The 16248-nt window shown below is 40.3% G+C and overlaps 2 protein-coding genes across 3 annotated transcripts in view; one reads left to right on the top strand and one right to left on the bottom strand.

Moving 5' to 3' along the window:
- Window positions 1–13118, top strand: part of HERC6 (HECT and RLD domain containing E3 ubiquitin protein ligase family member 6) — a 58093-nt gene extending 44975 nt beyond the window's left edge. For both annotated transcript variants that reach the window (XM_010860168.1, XM_010860167.1), the window contains 6 exons: window positions 5998–6164; window positions 8299–8365; window positions 8798–8868; window positions 10372–10555; window positions 10644–10746; window positions 12300–13118. In XM_010860168.1, coding sequence (XP_010858470.1) covers window positions 5998–6164; window positions 8299–8365; window positions 8798–8868; window positions 10372–10555; window positions 10644–10746; window positions 12300–12523 — 816 coding nt within the window. In that variant the 3' untranslated portion in view covers window positions 12524–13118. The remainder of the gene's footprint in view (window positions 1–5997; window positions 6165–8298; window positions 8366–8797; window positions 8869–10371; window positions 10556–10643; window positions 10747–12299) is intronic.
- PYURF (PIGY upstream reading frame) overlaps window positions 1–16248 on the bottom strand; it is a 78991-nt gene that overhangs the window by 6228 nt on the left and 56515 nt on the right. The window lies entirely within an intron of this gene.

Below are 16248 nucleotides of genomic sequence, written 5' to 3'. Positions count from 1 at the left end.
TAAAAATGCCTGCTGCTGCTGCTGCTGCTAAGTCACTTCAGTCGTATCTGACTCTGTGCAACCCCATAGATGGCAGCCTACCAGGCTCCTCTGTCCATGGGATTTTCCAGGCAAAAGTACTGGAGTGGGTTGCCATTGCCTTCTCCGGTAAAAATGCCTAAGTACTAGCAAAACTAATTTCTATTCTGCCTGCTTTATAGAGCTATTGTGAGATTAAAACAAGATAAAAGGTATGTCAAAGTGTGAAGTTCCCTGAAAACTTTAGGTCACTATACAAATTTAAGGGATTCTTTCTTAGGACCTAAAGAAATCAAGGGGGACTGAAGTGATTGGAAAAAGTGTCATTGGAAAATGGAGCCCTGAGGTTAATGACGAAGGATAGGGACTAAATATATCAAAACAATGCAAGTAGGGAATGGAAAGGAAGAAAATAAACCTCATATCAACTCTATGAGATAGGTGGTTTGCCCCATTTTACAGATGAAGAAACTGAGGCACAGAGAGATTAAATAAACTGTCTACAGATATTCATTACCTCCACCATAGTTTGAAAGTGAAAGTGAAGTCACTCAGTCATGTCCGACTCTTTGCGACCCCATGGACTGTGGCCTACCAGGCTCCTCTGTTCATGGGATTCTCCAGGCAAGAATACTGGAGTGGGTTGCCATTTCCTTCTCTAGGGGATCTTCCCAACCCAGGGATCGAACCCAGGTCTCCCGCACTGGAGGCAGATGCTTTAACCTCTGAGCCACCAGGGAAGCCCCACCATAGTTTGGCCCCAAGTAAATAACAGGGAGGGAACACAGGTCTACCCATTAACAGAAAATTGGATTAAAGATTTACTGAGCATAGCCCCGCCCATCAGAACAAGACCCAATTTCCCCCACAGTCAGTCTCTCCCATCAGGAAGCTTCCATAAGCCTCTTATCCTTCTCCATCAGAAGGCAGACAGACTGAAAACCACAATCACAGAAAACTAATCAGTCTGATCACATGGACCACAGCCTTGTCTATCTCAGTGAAACTATAAGCCATGCCTTATAGGGCCACTCAAGAAGGAAGGGTCATGGTGGAGAGTTCTGACAAAACATGGTCCGCTGGAGAAGAGAATGGCAAACCACTTTAGTATTCTTGCCTTGAGAACCCCGTGAACAGTATGAAAAGGCGAAAAATTAGGACACTGAAAGATGAATTCCCCAGGTCGATAGGTACCCAATATGCTATTAGAGATCAGTGGAGAAATAACTCCTGAAAGAATGAAGAGACAGAGCCAAAGCAAAAACAACCATCCAGTTGTGGATGTGACTGGTGATAGAAGCAAGTCTGATGCTGTAAAGAGCAAAATTGCATAGAACCTAGAATGTTAGGTCCATGAATCAAGACAAATTGGAAGTGGTCAAACAGGAGATGGCAAGAGTGAACGTTGACATTTTAGGAATCAGCAAACTAAAATGGACTGGATGGGTGAATTTAAATAAGATGACCATTATATCTACTACTGTAGGCAAGAATCCCTTAAAAGAAATGGAGTAGCTGTCATAGGCAACAAGAGTCCGAAATGCAGTACTTGGATGCAATCTCAAAAATGGCAGAATGATCTCTGTTCATTTCCAAGGCAAACCATTCAATATCACATTAATCCCAGTCTATGCTCCGACCAACCAGTCCATTCTGAAGGAGATCAGCCCTGGGATTTCTTTGGAAGAAATGATGCTAAAGCTGAAACTCCAGTACTTTGGCCACCTCATGCGAAGAGTTGACTCATTGGAAAAGACTCTGATGCTGGGAGGGATTGGGGGCAGGAGGAGAAGAGGACGACAGAGGATGAGATGGCTGGATGGCATCACTGACTCGATGAACGTGAGTCTCAGTGAACTCCGGGAGTTGGTGATGGACAGGGAGGCCTGGCGTGCTGCCATTCATGGGGTTGCAAAGAGTCGGACACGACTGAGCGACTGATCTGATCTGATCTGATGCTCCGACCAGTAATGCTGAAGAAGCTGAAGTTGAACGGTTCTATGAAGACCTACAAAACCTAGGACTAACACCCCAAAAAGATGTTCTTTTCATTATAGGGGACTGGATGCAAAAATTGGAAGTCAAGAGATACCTGGAGTAACAGGAAGATTTGGCCTTGGAGTACAGAATGAAGCAGGGCAAAGGCTAATAGAGTTTTCCCAAGAAAATAGCAAACATCCTCTTCCAACAACACAAGAGAAGACTCTACACATGGACATCACCAGATGGTCAACACCAAAATCAGATTGATTATATTCTTTGCAGCCAAAGATGGAGAAGCTACATACAGTCAGCAAAAACAAGACCAGGAGCTGACTGTGGCTCAGATCATGAACTCCTTATTGCCAAATTCATACTTAAATTGAAGAAAGTAGGGAAAACCACTTGACCATTCAGGTATGACCTAAATCAAATCCCTCACGATTATATAGTGGATGTGACAAATCGATTCAAGGGATTATATCTGATAGAGTACCTGAAGAACTATGGATGGAGGTTCCTGACATTGTACAGGAAACAGGAATCAAGACCATCCCCAAGAAAAAGAAATGCAAAAAAGCAAAATGGCTGTCTTAGGAGGCCTTACAAATAGCTGTGAAAAGAGAAGCAAAAAGCAAAGGAAAAAAAGGAAAAATATACCCACTTGAATGCAGAGTTCCAAAGAATAGCAAGGAGAGATAAGAAAGCCTTCCTCAGTGATTGTGCAAAGAAATAGAGGAAAACAATAGAATGGGAAAGACTAGCAATCTCTTCAAGAATATTAGAGATACCAAGGGAACATTTCATGCAAGGATAGGCACAATAAAGGACAGAAATGGTATGGACCTAACAAAAGCAGAAGATATTAAGAAGAGGTGGCAAGAATACACAGAAGAACTATACAAAAAAGATCTTCACGACCCAGATAATCACAATGGTGTGATCACTCACCTAGAGCCAGACATCCTGGAATGCGAAGTCAAGTGGGCCTTAGGAAGTATCACTACGAACAAAGCTAGTGGACGTGATGAAATTCCAGCTGAGCTATTTCATATCCTAAAAGATGATGCTGTCAAAGTGCTGCACTCAATATGCCAGCAAATTTGGAAAACTCAGCAGTGGCCACAGGACTGGAAAAGGTCAGTTTTCATTCCAATCCCAAAGAAAGGCAATGCCAAAGAATGCTCAAACTACCACACAATTGCACTTATCGCACATGCTAATAAAGTAATGCTCAAAATTCTTCAAGCCAGGCTTCAACAGTATGTGAACCACAAACTTCCAGATGTTGAAGCTGGATTTAGAAAAGGCAGAAGAACCAGAGGTCAAATTGCCAACATCTGTTGGATCATGGAAAAAGCAAGAGAGTTCCAGAAAAACATGTATTTCTGTTTTATTGACTATGCCAAAGCCTTTGACTGTGTGGATCACAACAAACTTTGGAAAATTCTTAAAGAGATGGGAATACTAGACTACCTGACCTGCCTCTTGAGAAACCTGTATGCAGGTCAGAAAGCAACAGTTAGAACTGGATGTGGAACAACAAGAAAGAAAGAAAGTGAAAGTGAAGTCTCTCAGTCGTGTCCAAATCTTTACGACCCCATGGACGCCAGGCTCCTCTGTCCATGGGATTTTCTAGGCAAGACCCTGGAGTGGGTTGCCATTTCCTTCTTCAGGGAACTTCCCAACCCAGGGATCAAACTCAGGTCTCCCACATTGTAGACAGACACTTTACTGTGTGAGCCACCAGGGAAGTCACATATTTCTTTGAGCCCCTTTTTTCGTGGGGGAGGACAAGAATACTGGAGTGGGTTGCCATTCCCTTCTCCAAGAGATCTTCCCGACCCAGGGATTGAATCCAGGTCTCCCAAATTGTAGGCAGACGCCTTACCGTCTGAGCCACCAGGGAAGTCTCTGTGGAATAACAGACTGGTTCCAAATAAGGAAAGGAGTACGTCAAGGCTGTATACTGTCACTCTGCTTATTTTACTTATATGCAGAGTACGTCATGAGAAACGCTGGGCTGGGTGAAGCACAAGCTAGAATCAAGATTGCCAGGAGAAATATCAATAACGTCAGATATGCAGATGACACCACCCTTATGGCAGAAAGTGAAGAAGAACTAAAGAGCCTCTTGATGAAAGTGAAAGAGGAGAGTGTAAAAGGTGGCTTAAAGTTCAACATTCAGAAAACTAAGATCATGACATCCAGTCCCATAACTTCATGGCAAATAGATGGGAAAACAGTGGAAACAGTGAGAGACTTTATTTTGGGGCGCTCGAAATTCACTGCAGATGGTGACTGCAGCCATGAAATTAAAAGACACTTGTTCCTTGAAAGGAAAGTTATGACCAACCTAGACAGCATATTAAAAAGCAGACACATTACTTTGCCAACAAAGGTCCATCTAGTCAAAGCTGTGGTTTTTCCAGTGGTCATGTATGGATGTGAGAGTTGGACTATAAAGAAGGCTGAGTGCCAAAGAATTGATGCTTTTGAACTGGGGTGCTGGAGAAGACTCTTGACAGTCCCTTGGACTGCAAGGAGATCCAACCAGTCCATCCTAAATGAAATCAGTCCTGAATATTCATTTCAAGGACTGATATTGAAACTGAAACTCTAATAACTTGGCCACCTGATGCGAAGAACTGTTTCATTTGAAAAAACCCTGATGCTGAGAAAGATTGAAGGCAGGAGGGGAAGGGGACAATAGAGGATGAGATGGTTGGATGGCATCACTAACTCAGTGGACATGAGTTTGAATGAACTCTGGTGAACTCTGGGAGTTAGTGATGGACAGGGTGTCTTGACATGCTGCAGTCCATGGGATCTCAAAGAGTCAGACATGACTGAGAGACTGAACTGAACTGAACTGAATGGATATTCAACTTGCAAGTGACCAAGTAAGGATATAAATTTAAGAGTGATCCCAAAGCCCCCTTAAGCGTTACTGAATACTATACTGCTGGATAGAAAACAAAGAGACAAAATCCACTAGAATCAGGGATACCTTACAAATACAGGAAGTAAGACTGATTAGATTAGAAGAGGTCTCCTTTGGAGAGTACTTGTATTGAACTTTTAACTCCTTTTCAAAATTCAAATGCATTTTTAACGTTTCTCCTAGGCAATTACACTAGGAAGTAAATAGAGCCAGTAGATTGAAGCACAGATTACTATATGGGTGGCCTAAAGTCAGTGATCAGCTAACAGCAAAGCCGGCACTGGAATTGAAGTCTTGGAATCGTGACCTGTCGGTTGGGCTGCAGTGACGGCCTGGCCAGATGTGGCCAGGGTTTACTTCATCCAGGACCTCACAGTGCAGAGAAGAGTGAAGCCAATTTTATCAGGACTCTTTCCTTCTTCCTTCCACAGACCTTCATACTCAACAGCATCAGTCACCTTCCCTGACCCATATGCTTGTCCCTGTAAGCACGCCTGGGTTGAGGGCTGCGTTGCTGAAGGGACCAGCACTCCTCTGACACACCCCTGGCATGACTGACGCCCGCTGCAGGCATAAAGTACACCCTTCCTTCCTGGTGTCATTTTCTACATGAATTTGAAGACAAACACTGAGGGTTCAGGATGGGGAACACATGTATACCTGTGGCGGATTCATTTCAATGTTTGCAAAACCAATACAATATTATAAAGTTTAAAAATAAAATTAAATTAAAAAAAATTCAATAGTGAAAACCTTCATTTTTAAGGTTCACTGAGCATTTTTTTTCATATTCCAGATATGCTGTCAGTCACAAAAAGCAAATTCATTTGTTTAACATTCTGAACTGTTAAAATTTGTATTTTAACTTACAGAAGAATTTTATATTGTATTATAACCTATATAAGAACCTCAAATTTTTATTTTCCTGAAGCTCATTTTGTTTCTAATTTCTGACTCTTAGATAAAGGAACCAAACTTCTTTTTACTAATCTAATTATCTGTTTGGATTATTGATTATATTTAATACATAAAGGATTTTTTTTTTTCTTCTCTAGCCTAAATTTGAGAAGAAGATGTATTTCCTCTTTGGGATGCTGTGTGGACTCTCCCTATATAATTTTAATGTTGTCTACCTCCCTTTCCCACTGGCTCTGTTTAAGAAACTTCTGGACCAGGAGCCATCATTGGAAGATTTAAAAGAACTCAGTCCTTCTTTTGGAAAGTGAGTAAATATAATTTTTTTTTAGGACTGTGTATCTAGTCAGTCTCAGTCCTTCTCAGTTGTTTAGCCACAAATAATGTTACACACAGACACATACACACACACAGATAAGGTCTTCAGGTTCAATAAATGTGCATGCTTTTTAGATGAGTTTGAATTTTAGCATAACTTATAATAAAGTAAACCTTCAGAAGTGGAAAAAAGCCAAATGCTCCTCTAATTAGCAATGGCACAATAAACAGAGCTGTGGTCTAGTCTCTTGAATTTATCCAGATGGAAATAGTTGCTTTGGATAGAACATGATATTCGTAATGAGAATCATGCATGCTATACTGATTTTAAGTCAATCCTATTTAATCATATTTCACTTATTTCACTAAATCAGCATGTCACAAACTTTGGTTTTTCATTTTTATTTATTTATTTTTTGGCTGTGCTAGGTCTTCATGCTGGGCAGGCTTTCTCTAGAGGCAGTGAGTGGGGGGCTACTCCTGTTGTAGTACTCGAGCTTCTCATTGTAGTGGCTTCTCTCGTTGCAGAGCATGGGCTCTAGGGCATGCAGGCTTCAGTAGCTGCAGCACATGGGTCAGTAGCTGCGGCTCCCAGGCTCTAGAGCACAGGCTCTAGTAGTTGTGGTGCACGGGCACAGTTGCTCTGCAGCATGTGGGATCTTCCCGGATCAGAGATCGAACCTGTGTCTCCTGCATTTGTAGGCAGATTCTTTACCACTGAGCCAGGAGGGAAGCCTATGAACTTTATTTTTTAAGGATTGAAAAATGCTTGTTCTAGGTTAAAAGGCCAACTATATTCTCTAAAGAAAAAACTGGCAACACATGATAGACAATGGATTAATATCTTTGTATAATATAGATATGACTATATGTATATATATAAACTCAAAAAATATGCTCAACCTTACTAGTAACCAAGAAAATGCAGATGAAAATGAAATATAATTTTTCTGCTTATAGACTGACAACTGTTACAAAGTTTTTCATACAGCATAGAGTTGGCAACAGATGGAAGAAAAAGATTCTCTTCCTGTGTACTGTTAGTGAAAGAAAACACTGGCTAGATTTATACCATATACTCTGACAGTATAGAGCAGGGCTTTTCAACCTTGGCAGTACACACATTTTGGGCTAGATAATTCTTTGTTGTGAAAGACTGACTTGGACATTGTAGAGATGCCTAACAGCATACGGGGCTGCTACCCACTAGATGCCAGTACTAAGTGAAAGTCGTTCAGTTGTGTCAGACTTTTTGCGACCCCAAGGACTTTACAGTCCATGGAATTCTCCAGAATACTGGAGTGGGTAGCCTTTCCCTTCTCCAGGGGATCTTCCCAACCCAGGGATCGAACCCAGCTCTCCTGCATTGCAGGTGGATTCTTTTCACCAGCTGAGCCACAAGGAAAATCCAAGAATACTGGAGTGGGTAGGTAGCCTATTCCTTCTCCAGCAGATCTTCCTGACACAGGAATCTCCTGCATTGCAGGCAGATTCTTTACCAACTGAACTATCAGGGAAGCTTGCTCAAACTCATGTCCATCGAGTTGGTAATGCCATCCAACCAGCTCATCCTCTGTCATCCCCTTCTCTTACTGCCTTCAATCTTTCCCAGCATTAGGATCTTTTCCAACGAGTCAGTTCTTTGCGTCAGATGGCCAAAGTATTGGAGTTTCAGCTTCAGCTTCAGTCCTTCCAATGAATATTCAGGACTGATTTCCTTTAGGATTGACTGGTTTGATCTTGCAGTCCAAGGGACCCCCTTTAATCATAACACTCCCTTTAACTGTGACAACCAAAGATGTCTCCAGATTTTGCCAAACATCCCCTGGGAGACAAAATAAGGCCTGGTTCAGGGGAAGGGCTGGTCTAGGGGAAGGGGCTCCTTTCTGAAAATTTCCACCAAGATTCAGCAGTGTCCACATGATAGGCAGTAATCTGACCAATCAAACTTGTAAAGGTTAACTCTAGGAAGAGGGAATGGGAAGGTGGAGAAGAAGAAATTTACATGACTTTTAATACACTTTATAAATTTTTATATTGTTCCCATTTTTTCCATTGACCATTTATTTCTTTTGAAGTTGTGTAGGAATAATATGTATATTTTAAACCAAAATTTTCATTAGGTGCTTGCAAGAAGTTCTAAATGATGATGCTAATGACATTGAAGAAGAATTTGGCCTACGTTTTTCTGTGAGTACTAATGAAAATCAGATTATAGTTTATATTAATGTTTTTAAAAATGTTTTTTATTATAGTATCTTATATATTGGATGTGTTTTTTGAAGGGTATTATACTTCGGTACTGTAAGACTTTTCTCCCACTTGCTCCTCATTTGATGCCTTATGTCTATACACTCTAAAAGTGAAAAGATAGCAATTATTCAATCAATGTGAACACCGTAAAAAATTAAATGGAATGACATATGCATAAAGCAATATATAGCATATACTATGGTATGTTTTTATTTATATATATAGTTAGATGATTGAACTATATAAATAATTATTTAATGCCTAGTCATTTAAAGTTTTATAGGGAAGAATGTACTAGCAATAATGGTCTTGTGGTTGACTATTCAGACTTTCTTTCATGTTTAGTACCTGAATATATTTTGGTTACAGATACACTGGGACCAAAATGATGTTGATTTAATTCCAAATGGGATTTCTGTATTTGTAGACCAAAGCAACAAGTAAGTTTGAGACATCGCACATCTATTTTGAATACACATAAAATGTTTATATCACTATGCTTTATAAATATATTTTGTCTTTTGCTGTGCTCAGTCGCTCAGCTGTGTCCGACTCTTTGTGACCCCAGTGGACTGTAGCCCACCAGGCTCCTCTGTCCGGTGGGACTCTCCAGGCAAGAATACTGGAATGGGTTGCCATACCTTCCTCCAGGGGATCTTCCCAACCCAGGGACTGAACCCAGGTCTCCCGCATTTCAGACAGATTCTTTACCATCTGAGCTACCCAGTCTTTCCAGATGATCATTTTAGCTTCTGATCTTTTTCAAAGGATTAAAGGTTACAGGGAAAAGAAGGGACGAAAGGAGTCAAGATTAAATATTTCCTTTGCAGCACTTTTCACTGTTCATTTAACAATTAGTTTTTGAGCCCCTACTCTATACTAGACCCTATTCTAGGTGTCAGAGATATGGCAGTAAAAAAAGATGCAAAATCTGGAGCAGAAATTACAGTGGAGCAGAAAGTCAATAAATTATTATGTAATAGAAAGTCAGATAAGGATGAACACTCCGAAGAAAACGAAAACCAGTTAAGAAACTAGAAGGTGACAGGTAAACCACAGAAATTGGCAAATGCTGCAAATGAGGGTTCCATCTTTTTCCCCTCACCTTTTAAGAAAGCTGGTTGTAGAACATTTACCAGCACACCACTGGTTACAGGGGAGGACAGAGGAGGTTGATTCAGAAATGATGGTCCTTGAAGGATGCTCAAAGGATAGGAGATTAGCATGTTTTAGGGTGATATCTGGTGGAAATATCTCCAGTAGCACACCTGCTCTCAGGAAATTCATCCAAATTGGAGAAGACAATCTGCAGACGTAATTTACACACAGTGATGTGTTGTGAGAGGGCAGAGAGAGAAGAACAGAGGACCAACCCTGAGAAAGTCATGTTCATTTTGAATTCTGATGAGTGACGGAAGTTGCCAGGTGAAAAGGAAGCTCTGCCTGCTGTGGCCTAACTGTAAGGGAGACAGTGAGGCCAGTGAACTGAAGGTCAGCATGGCCGGAGGTTCAAATGGCAGTGGGAAGAGACTGCTGAGTCAGGCAAGGGCACGACATGGAGCCCATTGTTTTTTACCCCCTTCCCCCATGGAGACCTTTTTAATCCTGCTAAAGTGGTTTGAAATTTACCTTCAAGGCAATGAGAAGTCTTTTAAAGATTTTAAGCAGGAGAATGACATATTCAGATTGGTGTTTTTAAAATATCATCCTGAATGTGGTCCAGGCAATGGGAGCAAAACAAAGCCTTCGTGCTTCTGCATATTCTCCACGCTTTCTTCTTCCAGCTGACTGGATGTTTTCGTAGCCCTGTGTCATATAGCGTTGTGTGCTTGGCAGATGTAACTTACTTTTCTTTCTTAATAGAAATGATGAAAAGGCAAAGTAGAGAATAGTTTAGTCACTGGTTAAGTATATTATTGGCCTTTTTTTTTTGCTTCCTTCAGGAAAGACTATGTTTCTAAGTGTGTTGATTATGTTTTAAACACCTCTGTAAAGGCAGTTTATGAGGAATTTCAGAGAGGATTTTATAAACTTTTTGACAAAGAGATACTTAAACATTTCAAGCCTGAAGAACTAATGAGAGCAATAATTGGAAATACTGACTATGACTGGGAACAATTTGAAAAGGTAGGTAATAACTAAAGTGCCCCCAAGTCTTCCAAACAAAAATTACCCCTAAAAACCAAATTTCTCCTTTTTTCTTTTTTTTTTCAAGAATTCTATTTATGAGCAAGGATACCATGAGTCACATCCTACTATACTGATGTTTTGGAAAGCTTTCCATAATTTAACTTTGGATGAAAAGAGAAAATTCCTCTGTAAGTATTGCAGAAATAGATGAATCTATAATTACATATCTTTTAAAATATCTTATTTGAGATAAAGTCATTAATAGTGTATCACAAATGTTAATGGCAAAGCAAGGGTTAGAATGCAGGTCCCCTAGCTTCTAGACCAGTGTTCATTTTCTTACTTAAGCCTGTTTTCCATTTTAAAAAATGATAGTAATAAAGATATTGTTATTTTACTACCTTGTCTACACTGACCCAGTTTGTGTCTTCTTTCTTTACTTTAGTTGGCTCCTAATTGAGCCTTTTATCTCACATTCCTACCTTTATTTAATTATCTAAAGTCCTATGGAATTAGGGCAATGTCAACTATCTCAAATACTATTAATGATTATAGTTCCAGTGACCACTGATGATGATAATAATAATAACATTTATATTGTGTGCTTACTCTATACCAGGCACTGTCCTGATCATTTTATAACTGTTACTTCCCTTTATCCTAATAGCAGCCTATGAAGCAGGTACCTTTATTTACCCCCACTTCAGATATGAGGAAAAAGAGACTTGCAGCATTTAGTAGCTTGCCTATGTTCTGACAGTTGGTTAGTGTCAGAATGAGAATTTGAACCCAGCAGGCTAATTCAAAGCCCGTGTTCAAGACCACTAAGACATAAGAACCTCTTTTAGTGGGAAACCTGGGTTTCCATCAGATCAGATCAGATCAGTCGCTCAGTCGTGTCCAACTCTTTGCGACCCCATGAATCGCAGCACACCAGGCCTCCCTGTCCATCACCAACTTCCAGAGTTCACTGAGACTCATGTCCATCGAGTCAGCGATGCCATCCAGCCATCTCATCCTCTGTCGCCCCCTTCTCCTCTTGCCCCCAATCCCTCCCAGCATCAGAGTCCTTTCCAATGAGTCAACTCTTCACATGAGGTGGCCAAAGTATTGGAGTTTCAGCTTTAGTATAGGACAGATTTAATGCCTTATTCTCTTATCTTTCATCCCATTTCTTAGTTCTTCTTGAGATGCGTACACATCTTTCTTGCTATTTTTGTTGCTACTGAGGATGTTTGAGGACAACTTTTCCACAAACTTAACTACTTCTCCACAAGCCCAAACTACCTTCCCAATGTTCTTTCTTAATGGGAAACTTTTGTTTCAGTCCAGGGATTCTGTTGGCTGTACATTCAGTGAGTTCACATACATCTTCTCCTCTGGTTTTTTCTTTCTGCCTGAAGCTTCCCTGTCACCCTAACCTGGCACCTCTCTCCCCGCCTTGAGGCTCAGTGTCTTCATTATCTCTTCACATCATACTTCCTAGCTGAGCTCGACTAAACTCCTTGTATCTTGCTGTTATCTTTTCACATACGTAATTTCCCCCCAACTAGATCGTGAACTCACCAAAGACAAAGACCAAATGTCATGATTTTTCTTCACCCCACATGGTCCCATGTAGTTCTCTTTGCACAAGGGGGACCTGATAAATATTTTTGAATGAAATGATTAATTTCTTCCTTTTCATTTTAAGTTTTGTTCTTTCTGTGAACTACTTTAACTGAAGCTTATTTCTTTTTAGTTTTTCTTACAGGAAATGATAGACTACATGTAAAAGGCATACAGAAACCAGGAATCCGGTTTCGCTGTCCTGAGACTTGCAGTGAAAGCGATTTCCCAAAATCACTGACATGTCATAATATTCTGGAACTCCCTAAATATTCTACAATGAAAAAAGTGAAGGAAGCACTTCAAAGAGCCATCAACAGCAACAAAGGATTTATCTCAGCCACAGTCACAGGGTGATAGTGACCTCTGAGAGGCTCACATCTCGGGTCCTCTCACCCTACGATCCTTCTGTTCTTTAGTACAGGAGTACAGTTTCTTCTTTAGGTCTGATTAGTACAAAGGTTGATGGATTTTAGATAGAATTAGTTGACAAATGCTGGGATAAACAATGACATGATGAGTCAAGGATAATATTGTTAATAAACCAGCATTTCCTGGTCCTTAAATTTGCTATGAGAATGATTGCTTTTTACTGAATTATTTCCTGAATAATAATTAGCATTTTAAAATATACTGAATATTAAAAGCTAAAAGATACTCTAAAAATATTGTACATCTAATAAGTGAAAGTGAAGTCACTCAGTCGTGTCTGACTCTTTGTGACCCCATGGGCTGTAGCCTACCAGTCTCCTCCATCCATGGAATTTTCCAGGCAACAGTACTGGAGTGGGTTGCCATTTCCTTCTCCAGAGGATCTTCCTGACCCAGGGATCGAACCCTGGTCTCCCAAATTGCAGGCAGACGCTTTACCATCTGAGCCCCAGGGAAACTCTAATAAACAATTTATAAATATGAAGTTTGAAAAAATAAAGCTGTAATTGAATTCACCATGTTTTGAGGCATGTATGTGTGTGTGTGTATATATATATATATATATATATTTGTTTGTTTTGTTTTTTTTCCTATTCTGGGATGTCTCCAGAGTTTTGATTATAGCCAAACAATCTTTTTGAAAAAATCTAAATATTGTGTTCAGTGCTGTGTTCTAAGAATCGTTCTAAATGAAAATAACATTATTTTGGCTAAAGGCTGAGCCCAACCAGGAACTCCTGTCTAATTACAGTTGGAAAAAAATGAAGAACATGAAATATGTTTCAGCATTATAGCTATAGAATGAATTAAAGGAGAGATATAAGCATGTTGGAAATGAATTTTGTGAGCCATTTCTATCTCATATTAAGTTTAAAACTGTAAGCTATTCTATAAATGCCTATGGTCATCCCAAACCATACACAGAAGCCTTGTATCATACACAGAAGCCTGTGTATCTTGTATCAGTGGTGCTGTGGGAAAGGAAACTATGGGGTGACGTCCACACTAGGTGCTGATGTGGAAGGAGGTCTGAAATCTGAGGACAGACCAGACAGAGAGAGAGATTTCACCAAAAACCCTAGATTGTGAGGTAGTTAGTAGAAACGTAAGCCCCCAGCAAATTCTCATAGTTATTTTGGATATATCTGGTTTCTACAACAAGTGGAATGAAGGCCCAGATGTACACTATTGGAATTTTAAGGGAAAAAGTAACTTCTGCATCTTAGAGATCCTTAGTTCAGTTCAGTCGTTTAGTCATGTCTGACTCTTTGTGACCCCATGGACTGCAGCACACCAGGCTTCCCTGTCTATCACCAACTCCTAGAGCTTGATCAAACTCATGTCCATCAAGTCGGTGATGCCATCCAACCGCCTCATCCTCTGTTGTCACCTTCTCCTCCTGCCTTCAACTTTCCCAGCATCAGGGTCTTTTCCAGTGAGTCAGTTTTTCACATCAGGTGGCCAAAGTATTGGAGTTTCATCTTCAGCATCAGTCCTTCCAATGAATAGTCAAGACTGATTTCCTTTAAGATTGACTGGTTTGATTTCCTTGCAGTCCAGGGGGCTCTCAAGAGTTCTCCAACACCACAGTTCAAAAGCATCAATTCTTTGGTGCTCAGCTTTCTTTATAGTCCAACTCTCACATCCATACATGATTACCGGAAAAACCATAGCTTTGACTAGATGGACTTTTGTCAGCAAAGTAATGCCTCTACTTTTTAATATGCTGTCTAGGTGGGTCATAGCTTTTCTTCCAAGGAGCAAGCATCTTTTAATTTCATGGCTGCAGTCACCATCTGCAATGATTTTGGAGCCTCCCAAAACAAAGTCTTTCACTGTTTCCATTGTTTACCCATCCATTTGCCATGAAGTGATGGGACCGGGTGCCATGATCTTAGTTTTCTGAATGTAGAGCTTTAAGCCACCTTTTCACTCTCCTCTTTCACTTTCATCAAGAGGTTCTTTAGTTCTTCTTTGCTTTCTGCCATTAGGGTGGTGTCATCTGCATATCTGAGGTTATTGATATTTCTCCCAGCAATCTTGATTCCAGCTTGTGCTTCTTCCAGCCCAGAGTTTCTCATGATGTACTATGCATATAAGTTAAATAAGCAGGGTGACAGTATACAGCCTTAACATACTATTTCCCAATTTGGAACCAGTCTGTTGTTCTATGTCAGGTTCTAACTGTTGCTTCTTGACCTGCATACAGATTTCTCAGGAGGCAGGTCAAGTGGTCTGGTATTCCCATCTCTTTAAGAATTTTCCACAGTTTGCTGTGATCCACACAGTCAAAGGCTTTGGCGTAGTCGATAAAGCAGATGTCTTTCTGGAACTCTCTTGCTTTTCCAGTGATCCAATGGTTATTGGCAATTTGATCTCTGGTTCCTCTGCCTTTTCTAAATCCAGCTTGAACATCTGGAAGTTCTTGGTTTATGCACTGTTGAAGCTTCACTTGGATAATTTTGAGCATTACTTTGCTAGCATGTGAGATGAGAGCAATTGTGCTGTAGTTTGAATATTCTTTGGCGTTGCCTTTCTTTGGGATTAGAATGACAACTGACCTTTTCCAGTCCTGTGGCCACTGCTGAATTTTCCACATTTGCTGGCATATTGAGTGCAGCACTCTCACAGCATCATCTTTTAGGATTTGAAATAGCTCAACTGGAATTTTATCACCTCTAACTAGCTTTGTTCGTAGTGATGCTTCCTAAGGCCCACCTGACTTCACAGTCCAGAATGTCTGGCTCTAGGTGAGTGATCACACCATCATGGTTATCTGGGTCATTAAGATCTTTTTTGTATAGTTCTTCTTTATATTCTTGCCACCTCTTAATAGCTTCTGCTTCTGTTAGGGCCATAAAATTTCTATCCTTTATTGTACCCATCTTTGCATGAAATGTTCCCTTGGTATCTCTAATTTTCTTGAAGAGATCTCTAGTCTTTCCCATTCTATTGTTTTCCTCTGTTTCTTTGCACTGATCACTGAGGAAGGCTTTCTTATCTCTCCTTGCTATTCTTTAGAACTCTGCATTCAAGAATGGGTATCTTTCCTTTTCTCTTGTGCCTTTTGCTTCTCTTCTTTTCTCAGCTATTTGTAAGGTCTTCTCAGACAACCATTCTGCCTTTTTGCATTTCTTTTTCTTGGGAATAATCTTGATCATTGCCTCCTGTACAATGACAAACCACTTGACAAACTTGCCTTGAGAATCCTATGGACTGTATGAAAAGGCAAAAAGATATGACACTGAAAGATGAACTCCCCATGTTGGTAGGTACCCAATATGCTACCAGAGTTGAGAAATAATTCCAGAAAGAATGAAGAGATGGAGTCAAAGTGAAAACAATGCCCTTTGTGGATGTGACTGGTGATGGAAGTAAATTACGATGCTGTAAAAAACAATATTGCATAGGAACCTGGAATGTTAGGTCCACGAATCAAGGTAAATTGGAAGTGGTCAAACAGGAGATGGCAAGAGTGAACATCAACATTTTAGGAATCAGTTAACTAAAATGGACTGGAATAGATTAATTTAATTCACATGACCATTATATCTATTACTGTGGGCAAGAATCCCTTAGAAGAAATGGAGTAGCTGTCACAGTCAACCAGAGTCCAAAATGCATTACTTGGATGCAATCTCAAAAATGAC

The sequence above is a fragment of the Bison bison genome, unplaced genomic scaffold (assembly GCF_000754665.1).
Source record: "Bison bison bison isolate TAMUID 2011002044 unplaced genomic scaffold, Bison_UMD1.0 scf7180017864464, whole genome shotgun sequence".
Classification (NCBI taxonomy): Eukaryota; Metazoa; Chordata; class Mammalia; order Artiodactyla; family Bovidae; genus Bison; species Bison bison.
Note: the sequence above shows the minus strand (reverse complement) of the source record. Positions and strands in the feature narration are given on the sequence as shown.